The following is a 22,345-nucleotide window of genomic DNA, read 5'->3' on the forward strand; positions in this document are numbered from 1 at the left end:
TTGACAGATGGAAAGCTTTGGTTTAATGGAATGTTTAGTGCTAATACATAACATAACAGTATTGAGAAGACACATTTAAATCAGTTGAACTTGAACAATGTCAGATTGCTTGACTGACCGGGCAAAATAAATGCATGTCAGCAAATGTTCTAATACATGGGCCTGAGGTACGTTGGGGCCATTTTGGAGTATAAAACTAACCTGATATGTGCAGACAGACTGGTGTTGCTCACTCTTCAACACCTGTCTACAGTAGTGGAATGCACTAAGCTTGCCAGAACTCTTGGTGTGATTTGTTTTCCCAATATGATTGAGTGCAAAGACAATGTACAGGTTAATTAAGCTATAATATAAAGCGTTCAATGTGCCATAGGCTAAATTATTGGAAATACCTCATTTATTGCACTAAGTTCAAACACATCACGCCCTGAGGTTCAAAGCAACAGCAGTTTTCAGGCAAGGCACAGCCTTTCTGGCTACAGGTCAAAGGGACTGATAAGTCAATGATACCGTTGCTTTCCTTACGCATTTGCAGAACAGATTGGGGTTTGGGATTAGTTTCAATTTAAGCACAGGAAACAAACCATACTTGTCTGCAATTGTCTAACCTTTGACAAAGTCAGTTTCAATATCGGAAGGTACCTGATTAAAAACTATTGTAAAATTCCTTGATAGATTTTTAGCTGGGTCATGCAATGAAAAAGACATCTCCTTTTAGGGCAAGTTGATGTCCTGGTCATTTAAAAAGGAAATCAACATGCCTTTGTGCATTTCTATGATAAGAAATAAACATGACCATAAATACTGTAGGACTTCTAGGGGGTAAGCTGTACAACTCAATGATTAAGGTTTCACTGCTAAGTTAGTGTTAGGCAAGGGAAAGATGTCCATACAGGAAAAGTGATGGGTACTGGTATGTTAAAGAAAGTTTAATTAATAAACAAAAATGTACACCAGAACGGTTGCTTACATAAAATGTGTTAAGGGGCCATTCACACGAGGGTTCTTAGTAAAAGCTAGGGAGTGCAGTCTTTTCCTCACACTTTCTTTGGTGACGTTTGTCTCTTTCAAGAACTCGCTGATTAAGAAGCCATAGAGGGGAAACATTTAACTAGCAGAAAATAAATGCCTTCAGAAAGGTCCAGCTTTGTCCTTGAGTCGTAGAGCTGGAGAGAACAATGTTAAGATGAAAGAAGTTAATGCTATGAAGGTAAGGACTTTAATGCTAACAGGAAATTAACATGCTAATATTTTGCCCCATACACATTCAAGTTGTACAATACAGGTACAATGCTTGTGATACAACAGAGTTTTGCACAATGGTTGTGTAAACATGTTTGGGCAGACAAAGTGTTGTATCACGAACATTTCACACAATGTGTTATATAAGAGTTGTGCACAGGGCTTGAGAGTCGAGGCTGTGGAGGGGAACAGGGATTCTAGAATAGGGTGTGTCCCCTCCCGACCTCTTTCTTTATGGGGTTAACTCCCTTGTTCAGTCCCGTCTCGGGAGGTTTAACGTCAATACATACCCCAACAGTGAGACTGGACCAAACCTACGTGGAAGGCTCCACACAGTTTGTTAGGTTCCTTTTTCAACACCTTCGGTTTTCCCCAAAAAATAGTCAGCGAATTAAAATACACAATGTACAGAATGTGTGCATTTCAAATACACAGGGTATCATTAGAATACACTATAAAATGGAGTGTGTGTGTGGAGGGGAGGAAGTGTTGCCCAACGCTTCAGGGCCCTTAAACAGACCCCTATTAAAGGGGAGGGAGAGGCAGTGAGGGTGCCCCGCTCCCCTGCCTGAGGGAAGACCTTCCACATCAGTGCCACTCACTCCCATGTAGCAACATCCCTTAAAACAACGACATCTGCTTTATAAAATGAGAATAATCATATAACAATATTAAACACTTTCCTAAAAATACATTCATAATGAACTCTGTCGACCTCAACTTGGGCATACACGTTCACTCATGAGTCCATCTGGCACTTGCTTGGAGTTTTGCGGTGACCTCTGGGCCAGCTGTGACAGGGAGAAAGGGAGTCGGCCGGTCAGAGGAACATGTACTGGTTGTCGATGGCCCGCTTGCGGCCCCTGTCTGGCTCCAGTTCGTAGTCGGAGTCTCGCTGAGTAAAGGGTGGGTGGGGGTTGGGGTGACGCAGTAGGGGTCTGCGGCCCACCGACTCGCTCCGACGCAGGGGACCCGAGGTGGGGAGGTCTGGGAGGGGAGCGGTGTATAGATGAGGGTGTCCGGGCTGGGGCAGGGGGCCTGCTGAGGGGAGCAGGCTGGGGCAGATGGCAGGGCTGCAATGGGCCAGGCTGGGCTCGGAGCTCCAGCAGTTCAGGGAGAAGGGAACCAGAACAGCCGCTGAAATCTGACCTGAGAGAGAGGACACAATGACATAACATTATTTATGCTGACATAAAGGATTTCACTTGTAACATCCTGTGCGGATTCCCATATACTTTATATCCAAGTAGTTGTTTACGGCACATCTATAATAAAATTGTATTTTCTTTGTGTGCAATTTAAACAAAAATACATTTATGTAAAGTTAAGTGTTAGCAGTAGCCCTAAGTTCAAAAGTATTGGTGGGGGTGGGTGTTTGTGTCCAGTGTAGGTCAGGGGTCAGTGACGAGGGCTCACCTTGGGAGTTAGCCACCACGAAGCTTGAGAGGGTGACGTCACAGGCAGTGCCACACTCCAGGGGTATGGGGTAGAGGCGAAAGTGACTGAGCATGTCCATGACGGATGGGAAGCGCAGGTGCTGCACCCTACACTGACCCCACTCTGTTAGAGACAGACGCAGGTGCTGCAGAAAGAGAGAGGCGGAGGGAGATACAGCGACATGAACAACAATGTCAATTATGCTTTTATTCAGATATCTTCATGATATCAAAAACTAAGAAGGTATTCTTCTAGAATCTATGGTAGATCCAAGGTGTGTGCACCCCACCTTGGCCTTGCTCTGGTAGTTGAAGGTGAGGACGTAGTCTCCGCGGCGAGTCTCACTCTGCCTCACTAGGAACACTCCATGGCCCTCCAGGCCCAAGTTCTGGACCAGGTGGGCTGCCTTGACCCGCGAGATGGGCCCGTGGAACCAGGGGTATGAACACAGGAAGTGGTCAGTCTTATGGAACACCTGCTCCGAGAGGGCAAAGGTCGCAGTTCCTAGTGGGGGGACAACAAGGGAAGTGTAAGAATAGAATGTAACATGGTCATTTAGCAGACCCTTTGACCCACAAATAGCTCATCTTTTGGGGGGGTACACCCACTGGATAGTTGCAGTGAAATTTGTTATTTAACAGGGTCAGCCATAGTAGTATGGTGTAGTATAGTCGTATAGAGCAAAATTGGGATTAATTGCCTTGTTCAAGGGAAAATCGACAAAATACTGATTACCTTGTTGACTCGGGTATTCAAACCACCAACCTTTCTGTTACTGGTCCAACACTAACCCCTAGGCTACCTGTCGCCCTGCCGGAATTTTCATAAGATATACATGTAGCCCATGCAGGAATCATACCCACAACTCTACAAACAGTTACAAGTGACTGGGCCAACCACTACAGCATCATTTCAAACATAAAGATACAATATCATCCTGAGATATTAATTGTTACACACTTCCAGGTTGGGGTCCGACCCTTCCTGTCCCTGACACCCACCCTGACTCCCTGACTCGGAGTTCCCTCTCCGTTTGGCCATCGCAGCATTGTCCACAGGGTAGGTTAGGAGCTCCAAATCCACACTGCCAGACCTGTGTAATAAACAATGACTTCAGTTAGCAGCAGCCAATCCAGACTGGGCTAAAATGTTAGCCCATCCTTCTTGACATGACGCTGCCATCAACTGCACAAGGCTGAAATGTACTATGTAAATAAATAATTAGATTTTTCCATTGCGTTAATGATGGCGGACTGATTGATACATCTTTTCAAGATGAGTGACGAGAAGAGAATCGTCTAGCCCAGGGGTGGGCAATTCCAGTCCTCGAGTGCCTGATTGGTGTCACAGTTTTGCCTCAGCCCCAGCTAACACACTTGACTCCAATAATCACCTAATCATGATCTTCAGTATAGAATGCAATTTGATTAATCACCTGTGTTTGCTAGGGATTTAGCCCATTGGGTATCTCACGACAACCCCATATGCCATGTCTTGAAATATGCAGACAGATGGATTAAAAGTAAGTGTACATTGTATACTGAACAAAAATATAAATGCAATATGTAAAGTGCTGGTCCCATGTTTCATGAGCTGAAATAAAATATCCCAGACATTTCTCACACTCACATAAAAAGCTTATTTCTCTCAAATGTTGTGCACAATTGTGGTTACATCCGTGTTAGTGTCCGATTCTCATTTGCCAAGATAATCCATCCACCTGAAAGGTGTGGCATATCAGGAAGTTGATTAACCTGCATGATCATTACACAGGTGCATCTTGTACTGGGCACAGTAAAAGGCCACTCTAAAATGTGCAGTTTTGTCACACAACACAATGCGACAGATGTCTCAAGTTTTGACGGAGTGTGCAATTGGCATGCTGACTGCAGGAATGTCCACCAGAGCAGTTGCCAGAGAATGTTAATTTCTCTATCATAAGCCGCCGCCAACATTGTTTTAGAGAATTTGGCAGTATGTCCAACCGGCCTCAAAACCACAGACCACGTGTATGGCATCGTGTGGGTAAGCGGTTTGCTGATGTCAACATTGTAAACAGAGTGGTATGGGCAGTTATAAGATACGGACAATGAACACAACTGCATTTTATCGATGGCAGTTTGAATGCACAAAAATACTGTGACGAGAACCTGAAGCCCATTGTGAGGCCCATTTTTTTTTTTAAAGGTATCTGTTTTCCCAGTCATGTGAAATCCATAGATTAGGGTCTAATTTATTTATTTCAATTTACTGATTTCCTCATATGAACTGCAACTCTGTAAAATTAAATTGTTAAATGTTGCATTTACATTTTTGTTCAGCTAACTTTCTAGGTCCGACCATAACTTTTGGACTTCATACCATTCCCAAGTATTCTCATTTATCAGGATGCATACACCACTACTGTTACTACAGTAGGTGGCAGCATGGGCCTCTCCAATCCAGCTCCTCTTTAAATAATACATTTCTCTCTTTTTTTTAAATGTAACTCTTGCAAGAAAAAGAGATTGTCAGCAGATGTGGTTAAGTGTTCGACAACCATATGCTTCCCCCCCCCCATCATGGAGCCCTATTTATATATTTATCTATTTATATAGCCCTATTTGATAAAAGACCAAAGACCATATTATGGTAAGAACAGCTCAAATAAGCAAAAAGAAACGACAGTCCATCATTACTTTAAGACATGAAGAGTTACCTCTGCTGCAGAGGATAAGTTCATTAGAGTTACCAGCCTCAGAAATTGCAGACCAAATAAATGCTTCAGAGTTCAAGTAACAGACACATCTCAACATCAACTGTTTAGAAGAGTGTGTGAATCAGGCCTTCATGGTCAAATTGCTGCAAAGAAACCACTACTAAAGGACACCAATAATAAGAAGAGACTTGTTTGGGCCAAGAAACACAAGCAATGGACATTAGACCAGTGGAAATTTGTCCTTTGGTCTGGAGTTCAAACCGGAGATTTTTGGTTCTAACTGCAGTGTCTTTGTGAGACACATGTAGGTGAACGGATGATCTCCGCATGTGTATTTCCCCCCGTAAAGCATGGAGGAGGAGCTGTTATGGTGTGGGGGTGCTTTGCTGGTGTCACTGTCTGTGATTTATTTAGAATTTAAGGCACACTTAACCAGCATGGCTACCACAGCATTCTGCAGCGATACACCATCCCATCTGGTTTGTTTTTCAACAGGACAATGACCCAACACACCTCCAGGCTGTGTAAGGGCTATTTGTCCATGAAGGAGAGTGATGGAGTGCTGCATCAGATGACCTGGCCTCCATAATCACCCGACCGCAACCCAATTGAGATGGTTAAAGGATCAGTTGGACCGCAGAGTGAAGGAAAAGCATCCAACAGTTGCTCAGCATATGTGGGAACTCCTTCAAGACTGTTGGAAAATAATTCCAGGTTAAACTGGTTGAGAGAATGCCAAGAGTGTGCAAAGCTGTCATCAAGGCAAAGGGTGGCTACTTTGAAGAATCTCAAATGTAAAATATATTTTGATTTGTTTAACACCTTTTTAGTTACTACGTGATTCCATATGTCTTATTTCATAGTTTTGACGTCTTCACTATTATTCTACAATGTAGAAAATAGTAAAACATAAAGAAAAATCCTGGAATGAGTAGGTATGCAGACTTTTGACTGGTACTGTACATGCTATATTTAAGCAATGAGGCCCGATGAGGTGTGGTATTTGGGTTGTTCTTATGCCCGGCGCAACGCGGAGTGCCTGGGTACATACCTTAGCCATGGTATATTGGCCATATATCACAAACACCAGAGGTGCCTTATTGCCATTATAAACTGGTTACTAGCGTAATTAGACCAGTAACACGATTTGCTTTGTCATACAGTGCCTTGCGAAAGTATTCGGCTCCCTTGAACTTTGCGACCTTTTGCCACATTTCAGGCTTCAAACATAAAGATATAAAACTGTATTTTTTTGTGAAGAATCAACAACAAGTGGGACACAATCATGAAGTGGAACGACATTTATTGGATATTTCAAACTTTTTTAACAAATCAAAAACTGAAAAATTGGGTGTGCAAAATTATTCAGCCCCCTTAAGTTAATACTTTGTAGCGCCACCTTTTGCTGCGATTACAGCTGTAAGTCGCTTGGGGTATGTCTCTATCAGTTTTGCACATCGAGAGTGAAATTTTTTCCCATTCCTCCTTGCAAAACAGCTCGAGCTCAGTGAGGTTGGATGGAGAGCATTTGTGAACAGCAGTTTTCAGTTCTTTCCACAGATTCTCGATTGGATTCAGGTCTGGACTTTGACTTGGCCATTCTAACACCTGGATATTTTTGAACCATTCCATTGTAGATTTTGCTTTATGTTTTGGATCATTGTCTTGTTGGAAGACAAATCTCCGTCCCAGTCTCAGGTCTTTTGCAGACTCCATCAGGTTTTCTTCCAGAATGGTCCTGTATTTGGCTCCATCCATCTTCCCATCAATTTTAACCATTTTCCCTGTCCCTGCTGAAGAAAAGCAGGCCCAAACCATGATGCTGCCACCACCATGTTTGACAGTGGGTATGGTGTGTTCAGGGTGATGAGCTGTGTTGCTTTTACGCCAAACATAACGTTTTGCATTGTTGCCAAAAAGTTAAATTTTGGTTTCATCTGACCAGAGCACCTTCTTCCACATGTTTGGTGTGTCTCCCAGGTGGCTTGTGGCAAACTTTAAACAACACTTTTTATGGATATCTTTAAGAAATGGCTTTCTTCTTGCCACTCTTCCATAAAGGCCAGATTTGTGCAATATACGACTGATTGTTGTCCTATGGACAGAGTCTTCCACCTCAGCTGTAGATCTCTGCAGTTCATCCAGAGTGATCATGGGCCTCTTGGCTGCATCTCTGATCAGTCTTCTCCTTGTATGAGCTGAAAGTTTAGAGGGACGGCCAGGTCTTGGTAGATTTGCAGTGGTCTGATACTCCTTCCATTTCAATATTATCGCTTGCACAGTGCTCCTTGGGATGTTTAAAGCTTGGGAAATCTTTTTGTATCCAAATCGGGCTTTAAAACTTCTTCACAACAGTATCTCGGACCTGCCTGGTGTGTTCCTTGTTCTTCATGATGCTCTCTGCGCTTTTAACGGACCTCTGAGACTATCACAGTGCAGGTGCATTTATACGGAGACTTGATTACACACAGGTGGATTGTATTTATCATCATTAGTCATTTAGGTCAACATTGGATCATTCAGAGATCCTCACTGAACTTCTGGAGAGAGTTTGCTGCACTGAAAGTAAAGGGGCTGAATAATTTTGCATGCCCAATTTTTCAGTTTTTGATTTGTTAAAAAAGTTTGAAATATCCAATAAATGTCCTTCCACTTCATGATTGTGTCCCACTTGTTGTTGATTCTTCACAAAAAAATACAGTTTTATATATTTATGTTTGAAGCCTGAAATGTGGCAAAAGGTCGCAAAGTTCAAGGGGGCCGAATACTTTCGCAAGGCACTGTACCCATTGTATACGGTCTGATGTACCATGTCTTTCAGCCAATCCAGATTCAGGGCTCGAAGCACCCGGTTTACAATTCCTTTTTTATATTGTCTTTTCATGTCTTTTCAACGACCATGTATCTCATTGGCATTGACTAATTATATTGTTACTTCCTAGATAAGAACAGTTACTTGGAGACAATGGAGTCTAGATTGTATGGGGGGGGAGAGAGGGAAATAATATTTTCTCAACTTACGATAAGATGGTCGTGGGCATCATTGTTTGTAGCCTAGTGTGCTTATCACTTTTTTCTGCTTCTTCCTCCTCAGGGCATTGGGCTCTCTTTCAACTGGAAAGGCTTACTGCAGCCTGTTCAGGGCTTCATCAGCACTTGTGAACGCCATCCTCTGTGTTCCCATACCATGTGAAGATATTTAGAGTTCTTCTGTTTCCAGAAGGCCATTTTTGTTGTCCTAGTCGTCCACGCTCCTCCTGCATATGCATATCTGACGATAGACTCTACTTTCCTTTTGAGTAAATCTACTTCTTTAACAACAGATTGTAAGAGTTTGCTTGTTTTGGGGAGTGTTGAGAGCATTTCAGCTATGTTTTCTAACGGAAGCCATGGCTTGTTGGCGTCGCTTAACACAGATTGGTTCGTGGCTGTATATAACCGACCGCTCACTCTCCTCCAGTTGCTTGGGCATATATTGATCTTTTGACTTTAGAGGCTTAATTTAAACAATATTGTCTAACTTCTACATAGAATCACAGTTTTGAGGGTACAAAACGGAGCTACTCACTCCCCATGCAATTGTATCAGTATGTGCATTGGCCTCTCCTAAAGATACTGCATTACTCACAAGAAAGTAAACATTTATATCACACTAGGTCAATATTAATCCAACAATTTGCTTATTCCATCATATAAACCACAAACGGGAGCTTTGGAGTTGTGGTTACACTAGGGGAGAAGTGAAAGAATGAAAGAAAGAAAGAAAGAAAGAAAGAAAGAAAGGAGGAAGCGGGAGAGAGGGATGGGGGCCATCAAGTCTACAGGAAGCAGCAGGACGGAGGCACACAAAAGCGTCGGGGCTCGGTCAGGAAGGATGTCTTGTTACAGTAAATCTTGAAAATGCTAGTGTTATTGTACGTGATACCTCCACTCCACCCCCAATATCACACACACTGTCTGTCTGTGAAAGAGAGTAAGAATGAGAGAGATGGAGTTTTTCCTCCTCATACATATTCACAGGTCCTCCACCCAGAAGGAGAAAGACGAAGCCTCTATATATTTCTCTAAGACACACACACACACACACACACACACACACACACACACACACAATATTGAGTACAATCTTGTGTACTGTGACTAACTGCCTGATTTGGAACAGCATGATAACATACATGTTGAAAGCGCAGCTATGCCATGGATAGAGAGCACAATCCCATCATCCGAAATAGAAAATGACAGCACTATCAGGGTCAATAGCTCACCATTCCCTGCACACTTCAACCATTTTACAGGGTGTCCATTTTGATGACAAAGGTGTTACCATACTGTGTCAGTACTGCATAAGAGAAATGCATGAGACTGACATAAGTATTGTACCTCTGACGCATTCATTAGCCTTTGTCAGCAATTCCGACAGCTACAGTAGCTAGCTTGTGATAGTCTAGCAAATACAGCACTGCCTTCTGAGATAGAAGTTTAATGTTTGGCGCCCCAATAAAAGGGGGTCCAACCATTAGCAAGAAGATTAGCGTTTTAAATCTGTGTGTGTGTGTGTGTGTGTGTGTGTTGAAGGCCTTGGGGCATGGGGGCTGCAGAGCTGAAGCCGTGCTGGACTGAAAACCAGAGTCTGGGGAGGGGAAGCGAGATGGAGAATTCCAGACATCTGCAGAAATGAGAAAGGTCCTGAGATTCCCCCACTGAGACTCAGACCTCCCCCACACTTCCTCTTTCACACGGCTGCGCCTGACACATACCTCCCCACATACACACACACACACACACACACACACACACACACACACACACACACACACACACACACAGAGAAACACGCTCCCACACACACACACGGAATAAAGCTAGATGAAGAAAATACAAAATAGATGGGGAGGGAGAGTAGCATGTTAAATAACTAGTGTACTGATAACATTACAGTGTGCCGTGTCCCTCACCTGTTGATACATTCTTTAATTTCTGTTGTCCAGGAGCTGACTTGCTGGTTATTTTCCGTCTCAAATATGAGACTACCTGGATAGTGATTAACCTGGAGAGGAGACAAAACTAGTGGTAAAGGAGATTGTATGCACACACACACACAGAAATATGAACACACCTTCAAGAACAGGAATGGAAAGAAACAGACAAGTTTGGCAGAGGGTGTGTGTGTGTGCTTGCTTGCGTGTATACACTTTTCTTGTGGCGAGGGACACGACACAAGGCAGGAAGATGGATCAGCATCACTAGCAGGGGAGAGTCTCCTCCTCACCTTTAAAACAAACGTGTTCATGTTGTCGGGCATCTCCAGGCGGTTGCAGCGGCGGATCTCCAGGATGTCTGCACAATGAACTGTCAGTTTGGGACTAGAGCCCTGGAAGATGGACACACCCACAGAGAGAGAGAGACAGAGAGAGAGAAGACATTGAAACAGCATGTCATGTTCTAGACCCCTCAAACAACACTCTGTTCCAGTAACACACCACATTGACGGAACTCCCTTTAAAACGCCACATAAGTCATACCGGTGTGTTTGTGCCACATTAAGAGAAGTTTCAAGCTAGAGTTTGCCTCTGCTTTACGTACATCTTCGTTCGTCAGGACCATTTTAGTCAGTGTTTGTGGTGAGGAGGTTAAGTTTGTGTTGGTTTGGAGAGTAGAAGTATTAGGTTGCATGAATTGTATCTATTGCTGTTTTGATGTTTTCCTTTTGCTCTACAGATCTCTCTGACAAGAGCTCCAGAACTGGATGGAGAGGGGTACCAGATGGTGGAGGAACTAGTGGGAAACACACATTCACTGGGACATGCAGGTTGTGTGTGCGTGCCTCTCCTTCTCAGTTTCAGTGTGTGTCTAAAGTATGTGTGCCTGTGTGTATGAGTCTTTGCTGTTGAAAATCCAGCTTGGCTCTTACCCTGGAGCGTCCCTCAGTGGAGCTCTCTGGGCTGAGCACCAGGCCCTGTTCAGACTGGAGAGACCGAGAGAGTGGGCTGGAGGAAGGCTACTGCTCACGAAACACACACTCTCCAGCCCAGCTCAGAAGGAGGAAAGGAGACGAGAGGAGGAGAGTTCACCATTTTCCAAATTGAATCTCATCGCTTTCTTTCCAGAGCAAATGGGTGGAGGGAAAGAAAGCAGAAGGTGCTCATTGTGTGCTGATGATAGCTAGGCTTTTGTGTGTGTCATGTGTGAGCTGTTCCACGTGCTGGCTGCCGGGATGGATGGAGTGCATGTGATATCAACCCCAGTCACCTCGTTATGAGGAATCCTTATGCTATGTGAAGGCAGGTGTACCATGGAGAGAGTGGGTGGGTGGAAACAATATGTACTGGATTTGCATATGGTGTAGTCAGAACGGCATAACCCAAAATGTACATCTCCTCACTCTACAGACAATTACTAAGCCTAGATCTCCATTATTTTTTGTAGATAATCCCTAAAATCCCTCCTTTACAATAAATCCTAGAAATGGGGATCAAACAGCAGAGCATAACAAAGCACAGTTGGCGCAACACTCAGGTCCTAAGAGGTGTATTCCAGAAGGCTGACTCAGATGAGTGTGACCCTATGCAAATGTGACAGTGTGTGAGCGGGAGGAATGTCTATGGATGCATCCCAAATGGCACCCTATCCACTATATAGTGAATTAATTTTGGGACGTGGCCTATGGGCCCTGATCAAAAGTAGTGCACTACATATGGAATAGTGTGCCATTTGGAATAATCACAGACAGGTTGGGCACATCAAAAGGAGATTCCTTTCCCCCTCGTTTCCTTTCCTCATGAGTCTTAGTATAAATTAATAACACAGAGCCATTGTTCATCCAAACAGCTTTAGGGAGAAATTAAAAGTATTCTGAGAAGGAATCTGAGAAGAAATGATTAACATTGCGCACGGTGATCTTAGGCTTGTGTACGGTTGCTCGGTCATGGAAACTCATTTCATGAAGCTCCCGACAAACAGTTATTGTGATGACATTGCTTCCAGAGGCAGTTTGGAACTCGGTAGTGAGTGCTGCAACCGAGGACAGGCGATTTTGTACGCGCTGCACGCGTTCAGCACACGGCGGTCCCATTCTCTGAGCTTGTGTGCTTCGTGGTTGAGCCGTTGTTGCTCCTAGACTTTTCCACTTTACAATAACAGCACTTACAGCTGTGTGCTCGATTTTATACACCTGTCAGCAACAGCTGCGGCTGAAATAGCCGAATGCACTTATTTGAAGGGGTGTCCAAATACTTATGTATACATAGTGTTTGTTGATTGATAAGAGCAAGAAAGATCAATAGCTATTGACACTGTCAAACAAGTGGAACAGACTGGCAAAAAAAAAGGTAGGAATATCCAACCCTCACCATCTCAGATTGCACCAAAAAAATGTGTAGTTAGAAATATAAGAGAAATTAAGATAATTGATTCCACAGGATTCAAAACATAATTCTTCCTAACAATGAGTAAGACCTCAGGAATCCAATAAAATGAATCAAAAGCCATCCACACACAGCTGCCCCACACCCCATGCCAATCCCACCCCGAAAACCAGTGTACTGTATGTCCACTATCATCAGTTCAGTATACTTTATGTCTGACAAGAAGTACAGGGCTGCAGCTTCTTCATCCTTTGCAATGTATTCCCTGTAAATCTGGTTAGGGCTGTTGCTGTGATCATATTATCACCACACCAGCAGTCATGAGTCATGAATGCAGTAAAATTCCACGTGACTTTTGAGTTACATAATCTCCTTTTGTGCACTCTGGACATGCTTTGGTAGTACTCAACTTGCTAACTATCATCATGCCCTGGTACTCAGGGCTCAATTCTCCCTCTAACTACTCTGACATCAATGCAAATTATATCGAAAATCACATCAAACACGTATCAAAACAGTAGGCCTATCATACTTATAAAACTCACCTCACTGTGATCATCAATTTGAAGAAATAAGTTCAACAGCAGGTTGAAACAATGTAAAACATGGTTGTTGTGGATGTTGTTTCAAAGCCTAACATGACGAAATGGACAGTGCTTTCTAAGGTGAAGATCAATTAAAAACACACATAAGCATTAAACCTAAAATAAAAAACAACCTGAATAAAAATGATGATTGTGCAGTTACATGATACATAGCCTACCGCATATTACGCATGGCCAGTGGCGACCCGTCATTCAGGGCACACCTGTTTTGAGCTCCACATTTTCTGCCTGTTTTGCATATTATGTTGGCATTAGTACGTGTCACATTTCAGTTTGCAAACAATGTATAAAAAAATATCATTTGGTTAATAAAGCCGCATACAAACATGGTCTCTTTTTTGTTTCCTTGATTAAGGAAGCTCCAAAATGAAGATGTTTCAGCCTATTTCAGTGCTTTCTGTGGTGGTGGGGCAAGCCAGCAGAAAATACGGTGCGGCGTGATTGGCTCAGTGTTCTGTAACTCATGGGTACACTACATCCCTGCCAAGTCTAAGGATAGACCTCAAAAAATTCTAGCCCCTTGGGTGCTGCCATAGAGTTACATTAGAAGTGCCCATCCAAGAAGGCTCAAAGTCATTGGCCACTGAAAAAATACATCACATCACATTATATGTACAGTAGCTTTGATTGGACTGATCATGTCAACATCATACTTTCAAAATCTTAGCTTAGTCATCGTCATGAATCAAGTTGACAATCTACTGATAAATCCTTTTTAAATTGCAGATAAAACGGATTGGTGCTCATTGGCCATTGGACATCAACATTACACAATAAGTTGGAAATTGCAAATTCAACAATAATTGGTTTGGAAGGAATCAGTGAAAGTGGCTGTCTGGTCCCAAATCTGGGATTAAGGGGCTCTTTTCCAAGTTTTTAAAATGATAAACATTCAACATTGGCCATGCTGTCAATGAAGCACGATTTGGGCTGTGCTCAAAACAACTGTTAACTTGGAACTTCCGAAAACTTGACTTCATTGAGTTCAAGAAAACTGGAAAGTAAGGAATACACGAGCTCTGACTGGGAAAATACATTTTGAACAGTCATCCAACTCGGAATTGTAAATCTGGCCTCTTTCTGGAGCTACAACCTGAAGATCAATGACATCATCATGACTCAAACTTGTTTTTTTTCCCCCAGAGTTCCCAGTTGTTTTGAAAGCGGCATAAATCCAGAGAATGCCAGACTGTCGCACCACATAGCCCATATAGTTTGTTGATTTCTACGACATTCCAAGGTTGAAATCATTCACAACTAAAATAGCCAAATAACTAAATCTAGCATATAGGACCGGTTTCAAATTATCAATTTTACGTTCAATATGCGCACTTGCTACATAACGGGAAACACATAATTTATATTTTATTCAGTTAAGTTCAATTATATTCCTCTTTAAAATCATTAAAATAAAACAATTGCACAGGTTTTAGAAGCATACAGCCTATGGCATGGTGCATAGCCAGATTCCATAAGCCTACAGTAGGCCAACTCATATTCTATTCACCTGAAATACAATTTCTTTGCATCATGTGGTTACTTTAGACCTGACTAAAATAAAGGATTTATTGTGATGGTGTACATTAAAATTGGTTGTAGATGTTCAAAAAAGCCACATCAGCAGCTTATGTGTGTGGAGGCCTAGTTATGCTAAAGGTGTTTGTTAATTAACGGTTAATTACCGTGAGACCAGTGGACTTTTGCATGACAATAACCTGCTGGGAAAAAAAATCACGACAGCCACAGCCCTAAATCTGGTGATGTTTTGTTTGTTTTGACCACTAGAGAGTGAATTCCTTTCATGGAGGACTGGCTTGACTTGTGAAGATCACCACACAATTGCTTTTCATCATGAGCAAAAGCTATTGGTTTTTAATCCAAAATTGCAAAGAAAATATTGTGATCCATAATTTAATCAACACAAGAGACCAGCAAAATGTATAAAAGGATGTGGCAGTAGCAGGAACAGCGGCATCTAGTGTGAAAGTTCCCAGTAATTCATGGTATATAAAGCAAGCAACTTCAACAGCTCATTTCTCTCAACAGGGGGAAAAAAGCATCACCAGTACAGTACAGTACAGTACACCAATACATTACAAAGGATGAAGAAGCAATACTTCAATCCGCAGATCCATAACAAGGCCTTGTCAGACATACTGAACTGAATACTGTGTAGTGGTTGATGGGGTAGGATGTGTGGGTGGCTTTTTACTATTTTATTGGATTCCTCATGTCTTATGCAAATCAGATGTTTGCTACTATATTTTTTTAATATTATGTTAATCCTATAAATTAAAAGGGCTAATTTGGGTGCAATCATGAAGCTTAATTTCTCAGATATCTAAATTAATGTTCAATAAAACAATTTAGCAGGAATGCTAATATTATCGGTTTCTAAATACAGAAACGATTTCAGAACAATCAGAGATGGTAGGGGTCATGGCATGCTGGCGTAAAGAAAAACTCCAGAACTCTTCAACCTTTAATACAAACAGGAAAGAACACCAGAGAGGCTACATGTGACTGATGTATTAAGAGTACGTGACAGGAAGGCTTTGTGAGGGTGATGACATTAGAAGCCTGTGAGCACTTGAAAACTAATGTCTATGCACAAGGACTACTCTCAACAATTTCCACTGAACAGCATCACTCTGTTACCGTGGAATTGCCCTTACTGTAGCTGTCTACTTTGAAATGCCAGACACCATCTCCTCAATTGTAAACACGACGCATCGAAACTGTTTGTCCGTTTCCAAGCTTGTTTAGTAAATTTTTGTGTACTTCATAAGGTATGCTCTGAGCCTGTGAAGCCACAAGTGATGAGGAAATAGAACATGGTGTAGGCAGTAAGAGATGTGACACAAATCAAGAGTTTGATGCGAAGCAGAAATTACTGGGTGACAACAGCGAACAGCACACATGCAGAACGGGGGTCTCATGCTACTCAGTCAGCGCCCATCCCAACCACATTGCACATCAGAGATCAGCTGCGTAAAAAAAAACAGTGGTGGGGTGCCTTTAATTGTTGTTTGAACTGCAGAAACCCACTCAATATGACGCGGAGAGACAAGTGAGTGCACGTCGGCCTTTCACATCTGTCTTTCAGCTTCAGTCACACACAAACATTACATTTGATATTGTGGTTTGAGGAAATTGCCAATTTAACCCAGACACGTGGCAAAGCAAATACTCACACGATCACATTCACAAACCCAAACATGCGTGACTTAGACTACATAATAAGCCTATGCCTACATAGTAAGCCTATAGGCCTACTTCATCTACACATTCACAAACAAACTTAGGCTACACATACTGTATGTACAGGCTTCAACTTACAAGACAACACAAAAAAGTGTTGGTGTCAGCTGTAGACCTTAACATTGTTCACCCAAATTACAAACCGACAGAAACTGCTTACGGCGTAAGGAAACCAACGTACAAGGTACGACAGTAATCCATGCTTTGGTTTAGTTTCCCTGGCGGTGGCTGGCACTGTTTCTAAATGCCAACATTTTAGCACAAATCCCACTCAAGTCATGGGACCAATATTTGAAATCTAAAAAAAAATAACAATATTCAAATCATCTATAAGTGACTTTGGTGAGCTTCACAATAAATTCGAGATACTTTCTGATGATTTGGACATGCGCAGAAAATGCTTATATTGGTCCCATGACTCGTATGGGATTTGTGTTACAAATGCTAAAACGTTAGCATTTAGAAACAGTGGCAGCAAGGAAACTAAACTAAAGCACATATTGCTGTCATCACACCTTGTCCATAGACTAAGATTCTTGTTTGTAATGAAAATCACTATATTAAATAAATGCAATGTAATGTAATTTGTAATGTAAATGTAATTTTGTAATTTGGGTGAACTATCCCTTTAAACAAAGACATATTGGTTGTTCAGACCCACCCCCACAGTCATACTGAACCAGAGAGGAGACACAGGAAGTTTGGGGTCCCAGGGCGCCTCCCAGGGTCCCATTCTCAGGCCGTCTCCATGACAACACCCCCCTCACCCAGAATTCCGCTATCCCCTAAGAGGCTCAAGACCGCTGTCACTGTCCACCCAGGGCAGGACTCCAAGCCTGCTTTGCTCTAACATTCCGCTGACTCTGGGGTTGTCGTCATCATCAGAACTGTCTCTAGAGACTTTCCAAATGTTCCCCTCCGCTATTAGTACACACACAATACAAGGGGATTTGATTTTCATTTGCCACATTTGATTTAGATTTAATTTGGTTGACAAACTCATTAGGTTAGGTTATTGAGAATTTGGTAGTTCACGTTTAGAATAGGTCCTTTACCACATCCACCCATGGCCTCCGGTACACTAAGCTATGTGCTTGCTAATCAGCTTCAGCATGGATGCTTTGCATTCTTCATGGTGAAGCAGGTTTTCAAACCCTACATCCTCAGAAGTGTCACAGAAAAGAGTGCTGTTCTCTGGAGTCTCTAAAGGGAACAGCAGCGAATAGAATGGTGATAAAGCTCTCAATCAGATCTAGCGAGATATGACATCAGCAAGGATGTGGGGACAGCGGGGCCGAGGTAAAACTGAGAAATGACAGGTTTCTAGGAAACATTTCAGAGACACCGACTTTCAATGTGTGCCAGGGAAACAAAGTGACAGAGGTCAACAGAAATGAATAGACCCTATTTAGAATTTGTGTCAAGTATCTTCAAATTAAATGGTAATAATAGATATTACAGCGCATTAAAAGGTTCTACACATAGGATTTTCTAAAATTTTTGCATTGTAATTTCAGAAAATGTCCAGAATATATCTGTCGCTAATAGTGGAATGATAGTGTATCACCGTGCTACTTACCCACCAGTGTTGTGATTGGCTATGATATTCGCCTATTGATTTCTCACGCAGGACCGGAATCTGTTGTCAAACTGGGAAACCTGTTGTGACTTTGTGGCTACGTATCTAGTGGAAAACGCTCTGTCATTTCCTGGTTGCTAAAATTCTACACTGCTCGCTCAATTTCAGTTTATGTGAGAAAACAAGCTCTTTATTATGTAGGAAATCATTGTGCCATCTAAATTGCTGTGAAATATTGTTTAATACGATGAAATACAATTTCTACACCAGTTTCAAACAGAGGTTTTGGTCCACCAGCTTCAAACAGTTGTAAAAACTATATTTTTTGTTGTGTTACTGTGTAGAAAGAAGAACATTTATGAATTCAGTGTATTGCTAGTAGTTTTGAATATTGTCCAGGTTTATATGATCAGGACTATTTTCTAAGTAAGAGAACATAAAAAATTGAACCTGTCTTCTCTTGAGATTAAAGCCTTATTTATAGTTATACTGCAAGATATGAAGTGCCACAATGATGTTTGTTTTTCAAATTATGCATTTTATTGAAACAGAAATATGAGGTAAATAGCCCACATTATTATGAAAAATAAGTACCTTTTTTGTGATTTTATAAACAGAACATTGCATTTGGTTGTTTTTTAAAGTCCACAACAATGCTTAAACCCCATCAGGAGAAAACTGGGAAATATCTGAGAAATTTTGATTTTTGGGTGTAGTTACCCTTTAATTCAAGTGCACACCTAGCCAGAGGTTGTTTTTTAGCAGTGTTTTTGTAGCACCCTTGATCGTAGAGTTTGCAAAACAAGTACCCACTGGATTGATGAAAATAATCATAATATTCTGCCAGGTAACCATAGGCTACTTGGTAGTTACCATTTAATTGAGAAGGTTTTTGTGAAAGCCTTTCCATCTACCAGAAGACTGTTTGACTTAGCATCATCGCTACACAAAGTGATAGACGCTCGCACCGCACACAGACGGGCATTCTCGTTGTCTCTTCAGGAAATATCTATCTTGGGCAAATTAAATAATTTTCAATACATTTAGTTGTTCCTAGTGATTATTCACCATCTTCATTAGGTGTTTTCATAATTTATCTACAGATAATCACCAAAAAGTTGAGGCCTAACAGTAGCCTATACAATTTAAGGAGACAAATTAACGGCTTTCTCACCGATGCGATAGTCTACGCTGATTGACGAGAAGTGTCACTCACTTTAGCGTCACGGTCTGGCAAGCCCCAACATCCTAGGAAAGGAAACCTGGGAAATCCTTTGTGGATTTCGACTCATCGTTACCACTTACATTACTTACATGGGGCGAGCAAATTCACGAGGATCATGCTCTCTCCATCAGTGTAAAGAAATTTGACTGCACAGTATAGCTAGCTACACAGTATAATGACGAGATACTCATGTCGCCGCCCTAACAATAGGAGTTGTTGTCCCAAAGGCGGGAAGGCAGGTGAGAAATCTAGGTCCAAAATAAGCCCATAGAAACACTTGGGCTTATTTTGGACAGATTTTGGCGAGAGTGAAACCTTCCTCTCTGCAGAGTTTCCCTGTCATTGCTCACTTTAATAGATCACCAGAAGATGCATTTCGTTCATTCTAGCGGGAGAGGACTCGACGTACTAGTGAATTTAAACTTTTAAATGAAAAGTAGCCTGAAGTGGTAAATGAAGCCAGCTGAAAATGAGTCTGTAACCGATGGATTTGAAAAACAGTGTGTGTGTATGTGTGTGTGTGTGTGTGTATATATCAAGGTTATTATTAGTAAACAAAAACTTAAAATAAAATCTAAGATTGGAAAAACAATTTAGTAAACTGAAATAAAAACTATAGGCTACTGAAACTGACTGCAAAACTAATTTTATTTTTTTATTTTCTATGTGGCAAAAATCTAAATGGGTTTAATCAAGCTTTTTTTCAAATGGGCTTTTCTAGCATCTGAATCTGACATGTAAAATGCTGCCAGTAGACGGCAATGTTTCAAATAGGCCTATCTTGTGCAATATTATCATTAGCTATCAGAAGCTAACAGGGAATAAGCCTTATATGGGATTATTTTGAGTGATACAGCTATTATTTTATTTTTACAATTCGGTCAGGATTCGCCTCCTGGTATCATATGAACACACATAAGACTTGGAACATTTTTAGAATTACAGGAAATGTGCTTTGAAAATGCACATTTTTCTCTCTGCCAACAAGAAGGGTGTTTGGGGTCTCATGGGTTGCGAAGGTGGGCGTTTGTTACTATGCTGATACATAACAATGCATCCGGACTTTTGTCACATAGGAAATTTGTATTACAGGACCATCTGAAATTGTATATGAGTACCCCTGCTATAGGCCTAGAACACATAAATAGCTCCTAGCCTCCCATGCATAAGGCTACTTTCTGCTGTCAGACTCTGCATGCTCATGGGGCTGACATCGCTGGTCCAAATGGAAGCTAATAGCAGTAGCTCATGGATGTGCATTTCAACAATACTGTGTAACTCCGGTAATGGATTTCGCCTTTTAGTTGTCTCGCTGAAATTGTCTTACTCTTTCAAATCACTGCTTGACTTATTGTCTTGTTGCTCGGTCCACACAGCAGACATTGTGGGCTAGGTTAGGAATGCTGTGTTGCACGTGTAGAGCTATATTTTTTGTGGCGTCATTACTACATCTACCTACGTTATGTAGGTATGCACGTCAGCTTTGACATCGGTTTTGCACATCGGCTTTAAACTAGACAGACATCGGGCCGATGCTAAATGTTGGCATTTTTAGCTAATCTCGTCCGATTCCGATATGCTTACTGATATATTGTGCATCCCTAATTACCATGGGCTGCTCATTTCTATTTCTCAATGGTACCAGTATCCAGGGTAGATAAAGCACAGTTCTATTGGGCCTCCCGAGTGGCGCAGCGGTCTAAGGCATTACTACAGACCCGGGTTCATTCCCGGGCTGTGCCACAACCGGCCGTGGCCAGGAAGTCCAACAGGACGGCGCACAATTGGCCCAGTGTCATCCAGGTTAGGGGAGGGTTTAAAATTCAATTTAAAAAAGCACAAAGTATTTCTTTAAAGACGTTGCTGCTAGTGATGCGATTTAGAAAATGTTTTATACTTGCTTTTAAAACAGCCTAGTTTGGGTTGTAAATAACTCTTTATTATGCGCAACTTGTTTAAAATCCTTCACTATTTCAGCAGGGTTCTCTACTCGTTAGGTTTAGTGTTCTCCACTACAAGCACATCATGTGTGGATATCTTTGCGTGGGGATTAGCAGTTTCCTTGTTCTATAAGGAGACCAGGGTGGGTTTTCTTTTTCATACCAGGCTTCAGAGTATTGTTTTGTTTTTGTTTTTAATTCTTCAACTTTTATTTTTTTAATTTGCTATTTTTGGAAACATTTTTATTGGATCAGTTATTCTTGTATTATGGCATCTATCCTTTCCCCACCTGACTCTACATGGCCAGGCCTAACCTCATGAGGGACAACTGGAGGGACACTTTTGCTAGCTGGAATGTTAAATCTTTAAAATCACATAGTGAAACGTAAAAGGGTTCTTTCTCAATCATATCACCTTAAAGTAGATATCATCTTTCTTCAGGAGACATCTCTGCACTTTCGACCACTCTCTTTTAAAAGGAGGGTGGATCGGTCAATCATATCATTCCAATTTTCATTCTAAAACTAGAGGAGTCATCATTTTAATTAGTAAAAACATACCATTCGTAATGTCAAGTGTAGAGGCAGACTCAGCAGGCCATCTCATTATTGTAGTAGGAAGACTGTATAATACACCTGTTATCTTAGCTAACATTTATGCACCAAATTAGGATAACAGTTAATTCGGCACAAATGCATTTTCTCGATTACCAAATATGGACACACACCACCTAATACTGGGTGGTGATATGAATTGTCGCCCAATCTGGATCATAGCTCTCCTAAGGTATCATCTTCATCAAACACAGTATCCACAAATTAGCCATTTCTTATGACACGGCATATCTGATGCTTAGCGTTTCCACAATCCCATAGCAAGGGAGTATTATTTTTTCTCACCAGTTCATAAGACCTTTCATGTATAGACTACTTTTTCCTAGACAATAGATTTCTGCCACTTACCACTGAGTGTGATTACCAAGCTATAGTCATT

General features: G+C 41.6%; 1 protein-coding gene across 2 annotated transcripts in view; it reads right to left on the minus strand.

The window, feature by feature from the left end:
- Window positions 1-22,345, minus strand: part of LOC110535686 (SH2B adapter protein 3) — a 57,913-nt gene continuing 35,568 nt past the window's right edge. For both annotated transcript variants that reach the window (XM_021620856.2, XM_021620855.2), the window contains exons 3-8: window positions 10,647-10,748; window positions 10,333-10,424; window positions 3,681-3,772; window positions 2,969-3,183; window positions 2,659-2,824; window positions 1-2,391 (exon numbers count right to left, since the gene is read on the minus strand). In XM_021620856.2, coding sequence (XP_021476531.1) covers window positions 2,063-2,391; window positions 2,659-2,824; window positions 2,969-3,183; window positions 3,681-3,772; window positions 10,333-10,424; window positions 10,647-10,748 — 996 coding nt within the window. In that variant the 3' untranslated portion in view covers window positions 1-2,062. The remainder of the gene's footprint in view (window positions 2,392-2,658; window positions 2,825-2,968; window positions 3,184-3,680; window positions 3,773-10,332; window positions 10,425-10,646; window positions 10,749-22,345) is intronic.

The sequence above is a fragment of the Oncorhynchus mykiss genome, chromosome 11, assembly GCF_013265735.2.
Source record: "Oncorhynchus mykiss isolate Arlee chromosome 11, USDA_OmykA_1.1, whole genome shotgun sequence".
Lineage (NCBI taxonomy): Eukaryota > Metazoa > Chordata > Actinopteri > Salmoniformes > Salmonidae > Oncorhynchus > Oncorhynchus mykiss.